Source organism: Hippoglossus stenolepis, chromosome 12 (assembly GCF_022539355.2).
Source record: "Hippoglossus stenolepis isolate QCI-W04-F060 chromosome 12, HSTE1.2, whole genome shotgun sequence".
Classification (NCBI taxonomy): Eukaryota; Metazoa; Chordata; class Actinopteri; order Pleuronectiformes; family Pleuronectidae; genus Hippoglossus; species Hippoglossus stenolepis.
The window spans coordinates 18079791-18094111 of NC_061494.1; the positions used below are offsets into that span (position 1 = coordinate 18079791).

The 14321-nt window shown below is 41.6% G+C and overlaps 1 protein-coding gene across 4 annotated transcripts in view; it reads right to left on the reverse strand.

Moving 5' to 3' along the window:
- Positions 1-365: 365 nt before the first annotated feature.
- grid1a (glutamate receptor, ionotropic, delta 1a) overlaps positions 366-14321 on the reverse strand; it is a 213343-nt gene continuing 199387 nt past the window's right edge. The window contains exons 12-17 of one of the 4 annotated variants that reach the window (XM_035173508.2): positions 13900-14038; positions 8692-8887; positions 6866-7032; positions 5248-5488; positions 2976-3116; positions 366-1300 (exon numbers count right to left, since the gene is read on the reverse strand). In XM_035173508.2, the coding sequence (XP_035029399.1) occupies positions 869-1300; positions 2976-3116; positions 5248-5488; positions 6866-7032; positions 8692-8887; positions 13900-14038 (1316 nt within the window). In that variant the 3' untranslated portion in view covers positions 366-868. Of the gene's footprint in view, positions 1301-2975; positions 3120-5013; positions 5489-6865; positions 7033-8691; positions 8888-13899; positions 14039-14321 lie in introns of those variants that run through there. The other 3 variants (XM_035173506.2, XM_035173509.2, XM_035173510.2) reach the window with 3 other exon arrangements.

Sequence of the window (14321 nt, forward strand, 5' to 3'; positions counted from 1 at the left end):
TATTTAAACTTATGTAGCCATTCACCTAAAACTTTTTCCTTAACATAGAAACACATCAAGCTTTCTGGCAGTAAGCATCGGTCAGGAACTCCTCCAGCAATGGAAACCAAAGAGGGAATGGAGAGAGTATGGGATGAGTCTCACTAAGTTTAAATAGAATATAAAAAAAATAGTGGTTGGGTTATGATGAGTATTTTAAAACAATTCAAAATATTACCTAATAATTTTTTTTAATTAAGTAAAAAGTTTGAAAATATTAAATTGTAAAGTGCATAAACATTTTTACACCATTGTATAAATAACCCCAGAGTCGCAAGATACTCACTGACATCACAACATGGATCTAAATGTTTTTCAAACACACATCTGCATTTTTGTATCATATTTTTATTGTTTTCATATGAAACAAATAAATTCTTCCAATGTCGTTTAAGTGTGAAATGTCTCTTTTTTTTTATCATCATGATTTCTTACAGTACATTCAGTTAATGTTAATCTGAAAGAAAACATCTTTGAACTTGGCACTTAGAAAACAACCACAAAGAATCGTCACCTTTATTCATAAAGAACAAAATTTACAAAGCCATTCAAACAGTCATTTTTTTAATTAATTTTTTTAACTTTTGTGTTTTTTAAACCCAACTGTTGAGAATATTCAAAATACACTTTTTAATGTTGCTTCTATCTCTCTTTGTACTTACAAATATGTACATTAAAGTCCCAGTGTGTTGTCACGAGTCCTCTTCCACCGACTCCTCCTCACTGGTGATAAAAATCATTTTTTAGTGTTTTATTTATATCTCCTCACACTGTCAGCTCTGTACAGTGCTCCATTCTGAGCTCGAGTGTCTTTGAATGTTCAACGTGCTCAGATTGATGTCCCGTGGCTGAGCTCGCCGGCTTCTGGGATGGGTCCTCCTGGCACTGGTTGGTAGGACATTGGCATGGGCGTCTTCACTGGGCTCTGCCGGAAGAGACCCCCGTTGGGCGCCCTATGTTTGCAGCGGATAGAGGGCATGGTGGCACTGCTGAGGGGCAGGGGCAAGGTCCTGCCAGCCGCTGCACCCAGTGTCCTTCCTGGCCCGTGACCCTCCTGCAGGAAGGTGGTCACAGACATTGGCCGCGGCCCCCGAGAGTAGTCCCGGGCAGACAGGGCCTCCAGGGACTGGCTGGGCTGCATGCTGCCAATGTCCAGGGAAGAGATCTCGATAGACTGGCCCGGCAGCTGCTTGTGGGCCAAGTCCTCGTCCAGGAGGCTGTTCAAACGATGGTGGACCTGTTCCAGGTTCACCTCTTTGTCCTAGAGACGGATGAAAAGAAAGCCAGAGCCACAATGAGTGTGTAGAATAAAATAAGCCAGGAGAAAGGATGGTGGGCAGAGGTTGTAATGGAAGGGAGAGCATAAATGTAATTAAGAGCAAGTGTGATAAAGAATAAAAGTGGAAATGAATGTGCGGTGAAAGGGGGTCAGGAGTTTAAAAGAAAGAACAGGATGGGGATAGAGAGGGAAAGAAGAAAGAGACGGGTTATAAAGGTTGTTTCATTATCACCATCATAACCATCGACTACAGTACATGCTGAGCAGACTGCTCTTTCATTCAGTGAGACAAAGTCTAACACACAGCCAGTTCTATTCATGTGCATTTGAAGGATGCTGAAACAACACACTGGCTTATTTCTGCTTCATTTACAAAACCCAAACACATAAATTCATAATATGCTGCGATTTTTCAAGCAGTTGACTTTGAGAGAGACATTACCCTAAAACACCAAGTCTTAAATATTGGGTTATAAAAAGCTAATGTCTCCACATCTGAAATGAACTTGAATGAAGATGTCTCTTCATGCAGAAGTGTGTAAATTGTCTCCTTAATTAAGTGACCACACATCGGCAGGAGGCGACTCTTGCATGAAAAGCATCAGCCGTTAACAAGGCTTCCAATGGATGCACCGATCCAATGAATTAGACTTTGTGACAGTAAAACTCAAATAAAGACAGAGCAATTAATATCAATATCAATTAAGTCATTTAAATCATATTGAGGAATTCATCAATTTGTTTCACCCAGAAACAATGAGGCAACACAAATATGGGAGAAGAGGGAGAGGCCAAAAAAAAAAAGAGCATGTGTTCATTTCCAACTAAAGCCGGAGATTAACTTGTTTTTTAACCACGCGTTCGCATAGATAGTTATTAGTTCCCATACAAATGATGTACTACATGTGTAGTACGTATATTACCAGAGTATTCCACTAGAGGGCACACCACAGATTATACACTGTACTGTATAATAAGGTGGAAGACATGACAGCTCCCTAAAATGAAGCCACAGTGTCTCAATCGCCACCTGGTGGCTGGCTGCAGTATTGGTCATAAATCCCGCCTACTCCATGTTAGCAGATGGGATATAGACAAACCTGAACAGTCAAAGTAAACGTTAAATACATTTTTTTCTCAAATATGTTTAGACCGACTCCCGATTATTTTGCACGTGTATCGCCTGGACCTTGTGACCGCGACTCCATCCCTCGAACGCTACCGTGCGGACGGTGGCTCCAAATGCACAAGAGTAACAACATTGTGATAATGGCGAGTAGCTGCCCCGACTGTTCAAGTACGTATTGTATCTGACGGACATGTAGCATTAATTTCTGAGTATGTGCACATCTGACAAACCAAACCGATGCAGGCTACCGACGCAGACATGCTGCTTACGCATCGTTAAAAGTATATTTCCAGCTTCATGCTACCATGCTCACTTTTGACTGCACCCTCTCCTCCACACATGCACCCATTAAAGTCGAGCCACCCTGAAGACAGGACAAAAAACAAGAGGGCAAACAACAGGAGGGACTATGGGGTGAGATGACAGATGAAACGACTACAGTCTACCCCTGCCCGGCCCCCATGCCCCGCCCCTTCTCCCTGACACAGCCAATGACCATCCATTACTGTATGTCAGGCCTCTCCTGACCTTTGTCAAGAGCCTTGGCCTCCTCCCAGTCTCTCTCTCTCTGACTGTCCATATGTGCCGCCTCCCTTCAGGTGAAGTGCTCGTAATGTCATTATATGTCAATGGACCAGAGACCCTTTCCAGACCGTAATCCTTAGTCACCTGCTGGAGATCAGACAATGATACATAACTCAAACGGTCCCCTGTGAATCTGGGTATTGACATATAATTGCAATTAGTTATTACTTAGGCAATAAAAGTCATAGTTCAGCATTTTGGAAATTATTCTTTATTTGCTTTCTTACTGAGAATTAGATGAAAGATCTGTAACAGTCTGATTCAAGACTGGTGTCTAACTCTTTTAATCTAAGTCTCAGCAAGAAAGCAAATAATAATATTTTCGAAAACCTCAACTATTCCTTAATAATGATTGTTGAGGCTTACAGTTGTTGGAAATGGCCGTCACAATGTCCACATACTGAGTGCTTGTGCTGTCATGATGCTTCGAACAATTAAAAGTGATTTACCTTCTGAATATTAAACACTTCAATGTAGGCTTGAATGAAAACTGTAAAACGTTTGTAGCAGAGCTGACTTGAACCAACTGCTTATTAAAATTGCCTAAAGTTTGCCACAGGGGTGATCACTCAATCACGATTTGATCAGGATGTCACATGACACATGCAACATAAGTTTGATAGTTACTAAGATAGTTACGGTTACTAAGTGTAAAATGAGTCTCAACTTTAAATAATATAATCATTAACTTACACGTTATAGTTTTGTTTTTTTTATAATAGTAAAGTAATGAGAGCTGAACAGACTGCAGCAGCAGCAGCAGCAGCAGCAGCAGCAGCAGCAGCAGCAGCAGCAGCAGCGGGTTTGGATATTTGAGTTTCCTCTTCGCGATACAAGATGGATGGATGTTTGTTTCACTGTCATCGATTGTGGTGAAAAATGCTCATTGTCAACATCTTTGAATTTTGCTTGTTTTAACTGACAACAATGTTAAAACTCAAGATTTAGATGAATGTAAAACTGGAAGAAGGGAGACGTTCACTTTACATGTCTTGGTTTGTGCTTCTCAAATGTTTAGTATTTTCCCTCAGTCAGTGGATTAAGCTGCTGTGTTTTGACAAATTTATAATTGGCTTCTGATATATTTTCACTTCCATTGCATTAAAATGTGCAACAAAGTACACTGCACATCTTTAACAGTCACATTTCAAGCCTGAAGATAAGTGTTCAACGATCAAAAGATAACTGCATCAAATGTATTTGCAAACATACTCCTGGTTGTACTGAAAAAAACACATCTAACACGTCTTATGCTCTGTAAATGAGACCGTGATGTTTGTTGTAGGTTTCTCATGACAGCAGTATGTGGTTATTATGAGAGCAGCTGTACACAGACGGAAATAGAAATCAACAGCAGCAACTCAAACTCTCGTCTGCACCAAAAAAAACAGCATTGGTGGAGCTCAATTGACTGTGATTACAGGCCTGGGTCTTAACCGGGTGTCCTCGGCCAGCGGTTTGTTGGATTGTTGGACTGTCGCGTCAGACAGGCGGGTCAAGGCTCAGATTCTTTTCTCTATCTGCTTTTGCTCACACTTTAGTTTAGGGATCCATGTCAAGCCTTAGTTGTCTGGACGCCTCATGCAGAGGGGCTGCCCAGTCGACAGCAGCGAGATGAAGTCGGGGCTCTAAAGCATTAAGACTTGAATGGATTAGCTAAAGAGAGCTATTGTACAACTGAAGCACGTAGTGACTCAGAAGTACAATTTCATGATGTAGTTTTGAAACTGTAATTCAACAACATTTTTGCTGACATCACTCCGGCTGCGGCTCTCTCACACAAGCACCAGTGACTGGTTGTTTTTTCAGCCCAAGCTGTAGGCAGTGTTTCTATGCATCGGTATGAGAGAGAATCGCAGCGAGTGTGTTTGAGAGAGAAGCCTCAGAGAAGTCCCTGACAAAGCACCCCAACCTCTCTCCCAACATGAGAAGGAATGAGTAGATCGATCACATGATGTCTGGACTATCATTAGGGGCACACCTATTACAACTGGGTGTACTGCAGCTCTACTAAATCGGGGCTGGCGTCGGCGCCTGCTGGATCCATAAAGTAGAGTGTGGCAGTGGCATCTCTGGGCAGGACCGGGGGGCCCGGGGGTCTGGGTCTCGACCGGGGCCTTGGAGGGGCAGGGGGACCCGTGGTGGCCGCCATGGCCCGGTTCTGGGTTAGCAGGCTTAGGCCTGGGCCCTGGCCCGACGAGTTGTCAGTGGTCACCTCTTTGGGCTGCTCTCTTCGGCAGCGGTTGCTGTTCCACCAGGTCTCCAGTGCGGCCACCAGGAGGGCCAGCAGCAGCCCGGCAGCCAGGATGCAGAAGACACCGGCGAAGCTATGGAGACGCAGCGCGCGTCCCTCCGGCTGGGCGTCGGCGTAGCTCTGCAGGTCACAGCGGCCTTTCTTTGGCCACCATTTCTGCTGCAGGATGTCCAGGTCGCCTTTTTCCTGAAGCTCCAAAATCCTGTGGACGAGAGAGACAGAGTGAGCGGGACTTTCACATGCAGCCGCAGCACAGCCCCATGTGATAACACCTCAGGACACTGCACAACGCATTCGATAGCATTGATTCGGAATATGTTCGATGCTAATTACTCTGCAAATCAAATAACAAAGGAGGTGAAATAGAGAACGGAAAAATCTAATAATTTTCATAGACAAACATGAAGGCAGATAATAAAATCAACATTAGACTCCTCTGCATGACTGTAATTACATGGAGATCATAATGACAGACCGTATTAGTATTGACTCTGAGTTTATTTAACACCCATAGTGAGTTAAATGCTGTTCAACTGCCGCTTGCACAGCAGCAGAGAGTAAAACGTTTAAGCGATGCAGCGCTGAAACTCTTCTTAAGAGCGGGCAAGAGCAAAAAAAAAAATACTTCTATGTAAACAACGGGGAGGAAAACTACAGCAAGATGAATCGGTTTCACATCAAACTGTGAGCGCGGAAACCCGAGATGATGAAATACTACAGTCAGTCCATTAGTTAGCGTACAGAAGGCTGATGTATGGGATGTCCTGGTGGAGACCGATGACGGCTGAGACAGTGAATCTGTCCCATCGGAGCGGTTAGCTTTCTGCGCAGCATTATTCAACCTCTTCAACAGTGACTGGCACATACGCGCCCGAGCACGAGCCTGCACGATCCATTCAGAGCGAAAGGGCACACGCAGACATATGTACACACAGCTGCCACAGCTTCTGACATTAAATGATAGGGAAAAGGATGAAAGATCACAACTGCACACGCCCTTCAAATATTCACCAGTTCTTTCCCTGCTAGTGATGTGTTTTGGATCTTTCACCATTGGAACAGTTTGAGTGATCAATCCTCCAATTTCAGACGCTGTTTGTTCTGAATTTAGATTTTACTTGGAGGAGAAAGCTCGCTGCCCCGGTTTAAAATTCACTTATATCATTCTTGTAAGGCTGCACTGAAAGGACTGTCTGTCTTGTGTCTGGGGGGAAAAAATACAGATTTACCAAAAACAACGGGCAAATAGTATGAACAGAGAATATCAAACATGTTCCTCTGAATCTGCGTCTTTCAGAGAAACTGTACTAAGCTAATATCTACACAGAATTAAAACAGAAACGACAGATTAGAAAAACTTGGATCATATTTTCACAGCTCTGGCTAGAGAAAAATATTTTTGCTCATCAGGGTAATTACAGATGAGCTGACGTGTTATACGCCTTCAATTTTCTCTAATTATCTCAAGCAATTTAAAGGGTATTTTGATTCAGACACCAGTGAGTTCAAAGTCCAATTAATGCTTCACAATCAATATACGTCACTTGGTTGTACAGTGTGCGGATATGTTTATACGTACTTCTGAGAGAAGAGGTCTCTGTAAGGACTGCCGTGCTGCAGGGCCATGCCGTAGCCTCTGGTGCTCATGCTGTTCCCCGCCACGGTCAGCGTGCAGTCGTCGTCTGTCAGAGCGGCGTACTCCACCACCGCCATGTCCCACAGAAAGGCATACGACTCGCGCCTTGCCTGGAAATTTGAAAAGGACGCACACAAACGGTTTGGAAATCTCTAATAAGCTGACGTTTTCTCTGTTGTGTGTGTTTATGAGAGACAAAGACTGACCAACAAATTGCATTCACAACAATAGGAGGTCACCGTGACCTTTACTCCACAGAAATCTAATCAAGTAAACTTTGAGAATATGTCACAACTGGTCAGAAATTGAAGGTATTCCTTATAGCAGAGTTAATATATCAACGTGATGGCTTTTGACGTTCCACCGCCAAAATCAAATCAGTTCATTTGAGAGTCCAAGTGAAAGTTTGTACCAAATTTGAAAGGATTCCCTGGAGAGTTTTCTGAGATATTGCATTAACAAGGCAAAAAGAATTGACACTGACCTTGACCAACAAAATCGAATCAGTTCATCCTTAAGTCGATTGAATGTTTGTACCTAATTTAAAGAATTTTCATCAAAGTATTTTTTGAGAAATAGTGTTTTTTAGGTACACAACCCAAAAACATAAGGTCTCAGGCGCGGAGGCATTAAAACTCCTCACTTCTCTTCATGATATTAAATACCATGTTCTTAAGGAAATCTACCTAATATCTCTGTTAATTTAAAAGGTATTTAAAAAATGTAATTTCTTGTTTTCATGGTTAAATTTACGCAACTTTTCCCTGGACATGTTTTTTCTTAATGTGTGCGTGTAGAGTTTTGTTTTACAACACACTCATGTGCTGTAGCCTCGAGTGCAGACGGTGGAGAGTATGTGGAACAACAGCAGCTGAGATGTGTTGGTACACACCTCTGTGGCTCCTCGCCCTCCAGACTGAGACAACGCTTTCAACAAACACACTTAAAACAGACTTTTTCACCTCACGTCTCATTAGTTCTCAAGTTCACTCACCTTAAATAAATACCACTCATTGGAGGAAAAATCCTATTCCTACTCCACTTTGATTCTGACTCAAGGCAGAATGAGACACGTGCAATGGTTTGTTCGCTATAAATAACAATTTATTAATTTATCATCTTTGAATGTAGAAATACGAACAGAGTTAAAATCGAGAAGAGGGGTTTTCCATTGATGTATGTATCTAGGCAACTGGCCTGACGACACCGAACACAGTAAGCTGCTCAAATAATAAAGTTGTTCAATGTTTTAAAGTGAATTTGTCTCAACTCCGCTGTGATTTGTTTAATTATGGATTATTCTTCACTCTGCTCCCTGTGAGTGTGTCTGTGTAGATGAGTGTGTGTTTGTTACTGTCTTTAAAGAGGACGGAGAAGAGAGAGAACACATTAAAAGCTAATTTAGCAGCACACTGAGTTTGTGAGAATAATTAAAATCCCTCACATTCCACAAGATTAAAAAATATCACTTTACTTACATGCGTCTGCCAATCAGGGAAGGAAATTACCGAACTAGCGTAAAGTTTGTTCCTACCTGGCGACAGCAAAATGTTAATTATCATCAAGGCTAAGTTTATGTTTGTATATAATTTACTTAACAAGAATTTAATTGCATTTATCAACATTATTTATTTATTTATTTTCAAAAAACAAGAATATATGTTTTTGTTTGGTTTTTGAAGAAACAGCTTTTTCAAAAGAAGTCTGCAGTAATCTAACATGAGTCTAATGGGATCTAACACAACTTTATTTAGGACCTTAATTCTCACCTTCTTGATCCCATCTGACGGGCCAGAGACGGAGTTCTCGAAGCCGTTGTTCTTGTTGATGGTCTTCCAGAGCTCCGCGAAGGTGCTGTCCTGCTCCAGGGGGTTGGTGCCTTTGGCCCGGAAGTACTCGTACACGGCCGAGTCCCTCACCGTCCCGTACACCAGGTCCACCTGCTTGGACAGGTCCTGAAACGACCTGCAGCCACATCGCACACCACAGAGTTCGTTCAGAGGAGTTGATAGAAAGATGATTTGAAAAACGACAGGAAATAAGAAAACTATTTTCTATTTGCAGCTGGTGTGAGTTGGTTTTAAAGGCCCAATCAACCATTTGGCTCTTTTTCCTCTTTGTCAATGTGAACTGTCTATAGAAAAATTATAGACTTTTTACATGGTAGACTTTTAGGGGAAAATATACATTTTGTGTGGTTATATAATACTGTATTTATACATTACTAATGCACAAGTCTAATGTTCCCTGTTTACAAGTGACTTGAAAAAGCTTTATTTTGTTATCTTGCACTAATCTTGTTTTTGAGGTTATCTGTTTCCAATCTGGTGTTTCATAACAATTCACATCCTGCACCTTGACTTTGAATTTACCATATAGTATGTTACTGTTTCATTTCTTATATGTTCATTGCCTCCAAAGCTGTTATGCTTTCAATGTGTTTGCTTTTAAAATCACAACCATGTTTCTCATTTTTCTACAAACACGATGCAAAACAACGGTGACTCAGGAAACACTCCTCTCCACTTCCATTCATTAACCCACCTCAGCCTCTTTGTTTGTATCCTTCCATATAGCGACATTTTCCCTCTATTTAAAAAATCTAGCGTTAACTCCCTCCTGGTTCACTCCATTAAATCACCGAGCCGGAAACTATACCACCTCCCTCTCTAATGCACATCGGAGCAAATCACTAATCAGCGTGCTCTTTATCAACTAAATTAGCTCCCTGTGTGACGCCTGCTGCTTCGGACGTAGATGCCAACACTTTCCTCCGTCGGCCACTTTGTCCGTCTCTGCCAGCGACTGCAAACAGACCAGTGATGACCAGGTTGGCTGGTTGGGTTTCATACTGAAATGATTGGACATTAACCACTAATATATAGTCTGCAACACACTCTCATCTACTTTTTTATACACATAAATAAAACACACCACACACTCTATATGTGGAAACTAGTCCCTCCTGATTAAAATGCCTTTTATGCAGATGCTGTGTGGGCAGTAAGAAACACAGCTCCGTGCAGCAGCTGTATTTTATATGTTAAGATAATTGGCAATTTTGTACAGCATCATATTTGCTAAATGCCAATGTCTTTGCAATTAGGGTTTGCTTCCAGTGTAATGTGAACGACAATCCACCCAGAAGATTACCGACTTCCTTCACATGCACTGGGTCGATATGTTTGAAACGCTGCCTCGGAGCATGTCCTACATTTCTTTATAAAATCCAAATACAAGAGAAACTTCAGCATGTTTACAAAAACCAAGATTGTTCTTTCCCTGCAGTTTCCCCCCCCAAAAAATGAGAGAATCCAATAGCTTATCTCAAGATGGTTGGACTTACTCAGCCATTTAATTAGAAGCCTATATGGTGTAGCAGTGGTTGTTGTGGGGGGGGGGGGGAAGCAAGTGAGAGACCGAAACAACTGATTAGATGTTTCATGGTCTCGGGCTTATTCTGTCAGATTAAACTCCAGGCGTTACAGCACAGAGTAAAACGTTCAGCTTTAACAGCTTAATTTTATGCAAGTGCGCAGTTATCTTGACCTATGGAGCACGGCGGAATTATAGATTTGAGATTAATCAACAAACCCAAATATTTCGATCTACTAACTGCAGTAAATAGAAGAACTAAAAGAGAAGATATATATGAAAAAACAATAGACAGGCGGTCCAGTTTGAAAATCAACGATACCTAAAGAATTAAACGAAGTGACATTATCAGGAAATTAATATTTGAGGTTGATGTGCACTGTGTGTATGTAGCGAGGACATCAGTCAGACATTGTTAAGAGCTTTTCCTTGTTTTGCTTTCCTTTCTCAAAGCCCGGCAACGTACACTTTGATTCACGATCAATACTCAGAGGTCCAACCCGGCCCTCTGGTCATTAGTTATAATGGCTGAACAAAGATTAAACGAAGCACAGCACACACACACACACACACACACACACACAAACACACAGAGAAACAGACACACAAACACAGAGCTTTGCACAGCTATCCTTATAAGGACTTTGCATTGACTAGCATTCATTTTGTACAGCCTAACCTAAAACTTATCCCTAACTTTAACCATTACCAATTCATCCCTAACCATAAATGTAACCTACCCACAATTCATATCTTACCCCTACACTTAACCAAGACCTCAGAAAATGATCATTAAGAGCGAACTTTGGTCCCCATGAGGTGAACTGGTCCTGACAAGGTCTGTGTTTAAAGTTCCTAAAGAGGCAACAAGTACCAAGAACCATCGCACTCAACAATCAAAGCACGATAACGACAACAAAAAGAACAGCAGAGTTCAGCCACAGAGTTCACGTAATTAGTATTTATCCATCTGCGATCCTGAAGGACAAATAAAGAAACTAATCTGCCTTTTCTCTTTTGCTCTCTCTCTCACCGGAGGAACATACAAAGAGCTTTAATGTCGCACTGTGGGAGGAAACAATTCCACCTCCGTGTCCTGAGGCATTTTATAAAAGCTTAAAAAAGGCCACGTAGTGTTAGAGACAAAGAATCATATAGAAATCCTGGCTAAAGTACCTCAGACAATAAACAATTGTTCCCCTTCACACTTAACTAACACAGAGTGTGAAACCTGCACATACAGAGCAGGAGTGTGCATCATCTCTTTTGGCACTGGCTGCTTTTTGTTCATACGCCACACAGACGGACTTGCAGGAGACAGAAATTTGATTTCTCCAAGACTCATAAAAAAACAACTTGATTTTATTCCGGGCTGCAGATACACTCACTTCACGTCGTTTTTTAAAATTCAAGTCATTTCTGGTAGAAACTTCCAAGGTTTGAACATTGGATTTATGCTGGAGGACAAACTGCCAATACTTTCATGACAAACAGCAGTGGAGAGATTTCAGATTGTCAAATTTGTACATATCCAGCCTTTTTATACAGTATTGGTAGAGCTTTGGTCATCAAGTTATATTCTTTGCATCCTCTGCATACAAAGGCTATACAAACATTACATGTATGACTAAACTAAAGGAAACTAAATGGATCTAGAACTGAACAGTGAGGAAACACAACAGCCTAAAGCAAAACATCTTCTCGTTCTTTTCGCCCCCGGTTCACACATCCCAGTTTTCCTGCCCTGTAACCACAAAGACTCCCAGGCAGCACGAACCTGGGTTTGGAGCAATTCTGAAGGCATTTCAGCTCAGATGTCACCATATCTAATCCCAACATGCTTGCAATGCTTTACATGCACATTTAAATTTACTTCTCCCTATGAACAGAGACTAATTCCACCTCTGTGCCTGTGTTCTCTGCTGCCCACACTGAGACTTAAAAAAGAGTTTAGCTGATTTAGTTGTGTTTTTCAAAATGTGTTCTCCTGTGTATGAATCTCAAATGGTTCTAAATGGCTTCATTTGTCTTCATAGAACAAGGTTTACAACATCTAACAATTTATTTATTAAGCGAAAAGTTAGATTTAGGACAATTATGGACTAATGCAGAGTCGCCCGCCCTGTGATTTATGAGGCAAATTAGTAATAATAGTAAAGCAGTTATTGGTGTGCCACAGAAATGCCCCCTTCTATAATGGCGAATGGAAGAACCCACTGCCTTTGAGTTCACTGAATCATCAAGGGGACCAGTGGTTAATCTCAAGCAAGATTAAAAACAATGTAAAATGGTCAATTTTTTTAATTAAGTTAAGACAAAAGCTCCATTGGGGGGGGGGTTGGACCTGAGGTGTAATTCGTCTTCTCAGTTACATAATAAAATAAGCAATCGAAAGCACTTCTGCAAGGATCTGGTACTGGACAGGTTTAGATGTGCACGTCAGGAAATTAATGAAGAACAAATGAAAAGCTTGAAGTGTAAAGAAACAAATATACATCTACGTCTACAACTGTAGGTAATAGATGGATAATGGAAGGAATGTAAAAACATGTTCTGCAAAACTTAGATGAGCCAAGAAGTGAATCCCACACGGACGATGAGTTATACAAAGAAATAATAACAAAGTATAATATTGAGAACGGCGCACAGAGAGTCATGTTCATCATGTTCTGCTTGTTTCCATTTAAAATTCACAGTCACAGTCCCCTACTCTCTAACTTCTCAACGCAATAATTTGCAATTAGTTTGATTCCATTCCCCGAACAGTAGCAAATGCACTTTGAGAAAGTTCCAGTAATTGCCAATCCAAACATAAACACACACACAAAAACACACACAAACATGCACACAAACCCACAGACACAAACAGTGTGTCTTCACAGGTGAGCTGGGTGCTGCTTAGCATTCGCTGCCTGTCTCCACATGTCCACATGTGACTATTTGTTTTGCAGGAGACAGACCCAATGTAATCAAATGCCTCTCTGCCGATTCTTAAGGGAAAGACAGCACCAAATTGGATTCACTGACAAATAACTGACTTTGGACTGAGGACAGACTAGTTGTTAAGCAGCAGGTCAAAAATTACAGGAAAGCCGTCGGAGCGAACACTCGGTACAGAGAGCAGCAGATGAGAGATGCACACAAATCAACCTCCATCCACAGCAGCTGCTCCTGTGGTGAAGATATTGAAAAACATAAGGTATGCTACCTCCAGAAAACACTCAATAGAGCATGAGAAATCCGACTCTATAAGGGCCACACTGCACCGCGAGGCCCACGCACACACATACGGTGCATTCACTGCAGACATGCATGAAAACATGCAGAGGCTTTAAAGCTTAAAGCCACAGCACAACTGTATTTGTGAAAACACTAACGATTTTTTGTGTCTCTGCTTGAAATCTGATGAAATGTCTCAAGGCAAGAAGTGAACTGTTGTAGGTCAGGGAACATTGTGGGTAATGTAGGCACCAGGTTTTAACACGGCACAAAAACACAACAACATTTCTGCTTCTTCTTGCAATTTACATCCCATATTGTGATGAGGTTTCACGAGGAGTCATTTGACTATAAAGCATAATGTGAACTGAAGGTTGTGTTACCTGACAGCGTTGTCCATGCGTGACACTGTGAGGTAGGCAGCCAGGTTCGCTGTGTAAGACGAACACACGATGAGGGTGAAGAGCCACCAGCTGCCCATCACGATCCGCAGAGCAACTGATCCCAGGATGGAGTCGCTGCCTGTGGACGTGAAGGTGTGAGAAGCATTTGCATTTAAACTGCACAAACCATCATCATCTTCACAGTGAACAGCATCACATGCTTTCCACCACACAAGATCCAAGACCACGCTCTCATCTCCAGTTTAGTGTAAATACTGACAAAATGCTGTATTATTATTATCCGGGTCTTGTAGCCTGATCATTGTTTCAACTAGCTTCTATATCATAAGAGAACCAAGAAAATAATGTTATTTATTTATATTAATGATCTTAATTAAAACCTTTAAAAGATGTTTTCCATT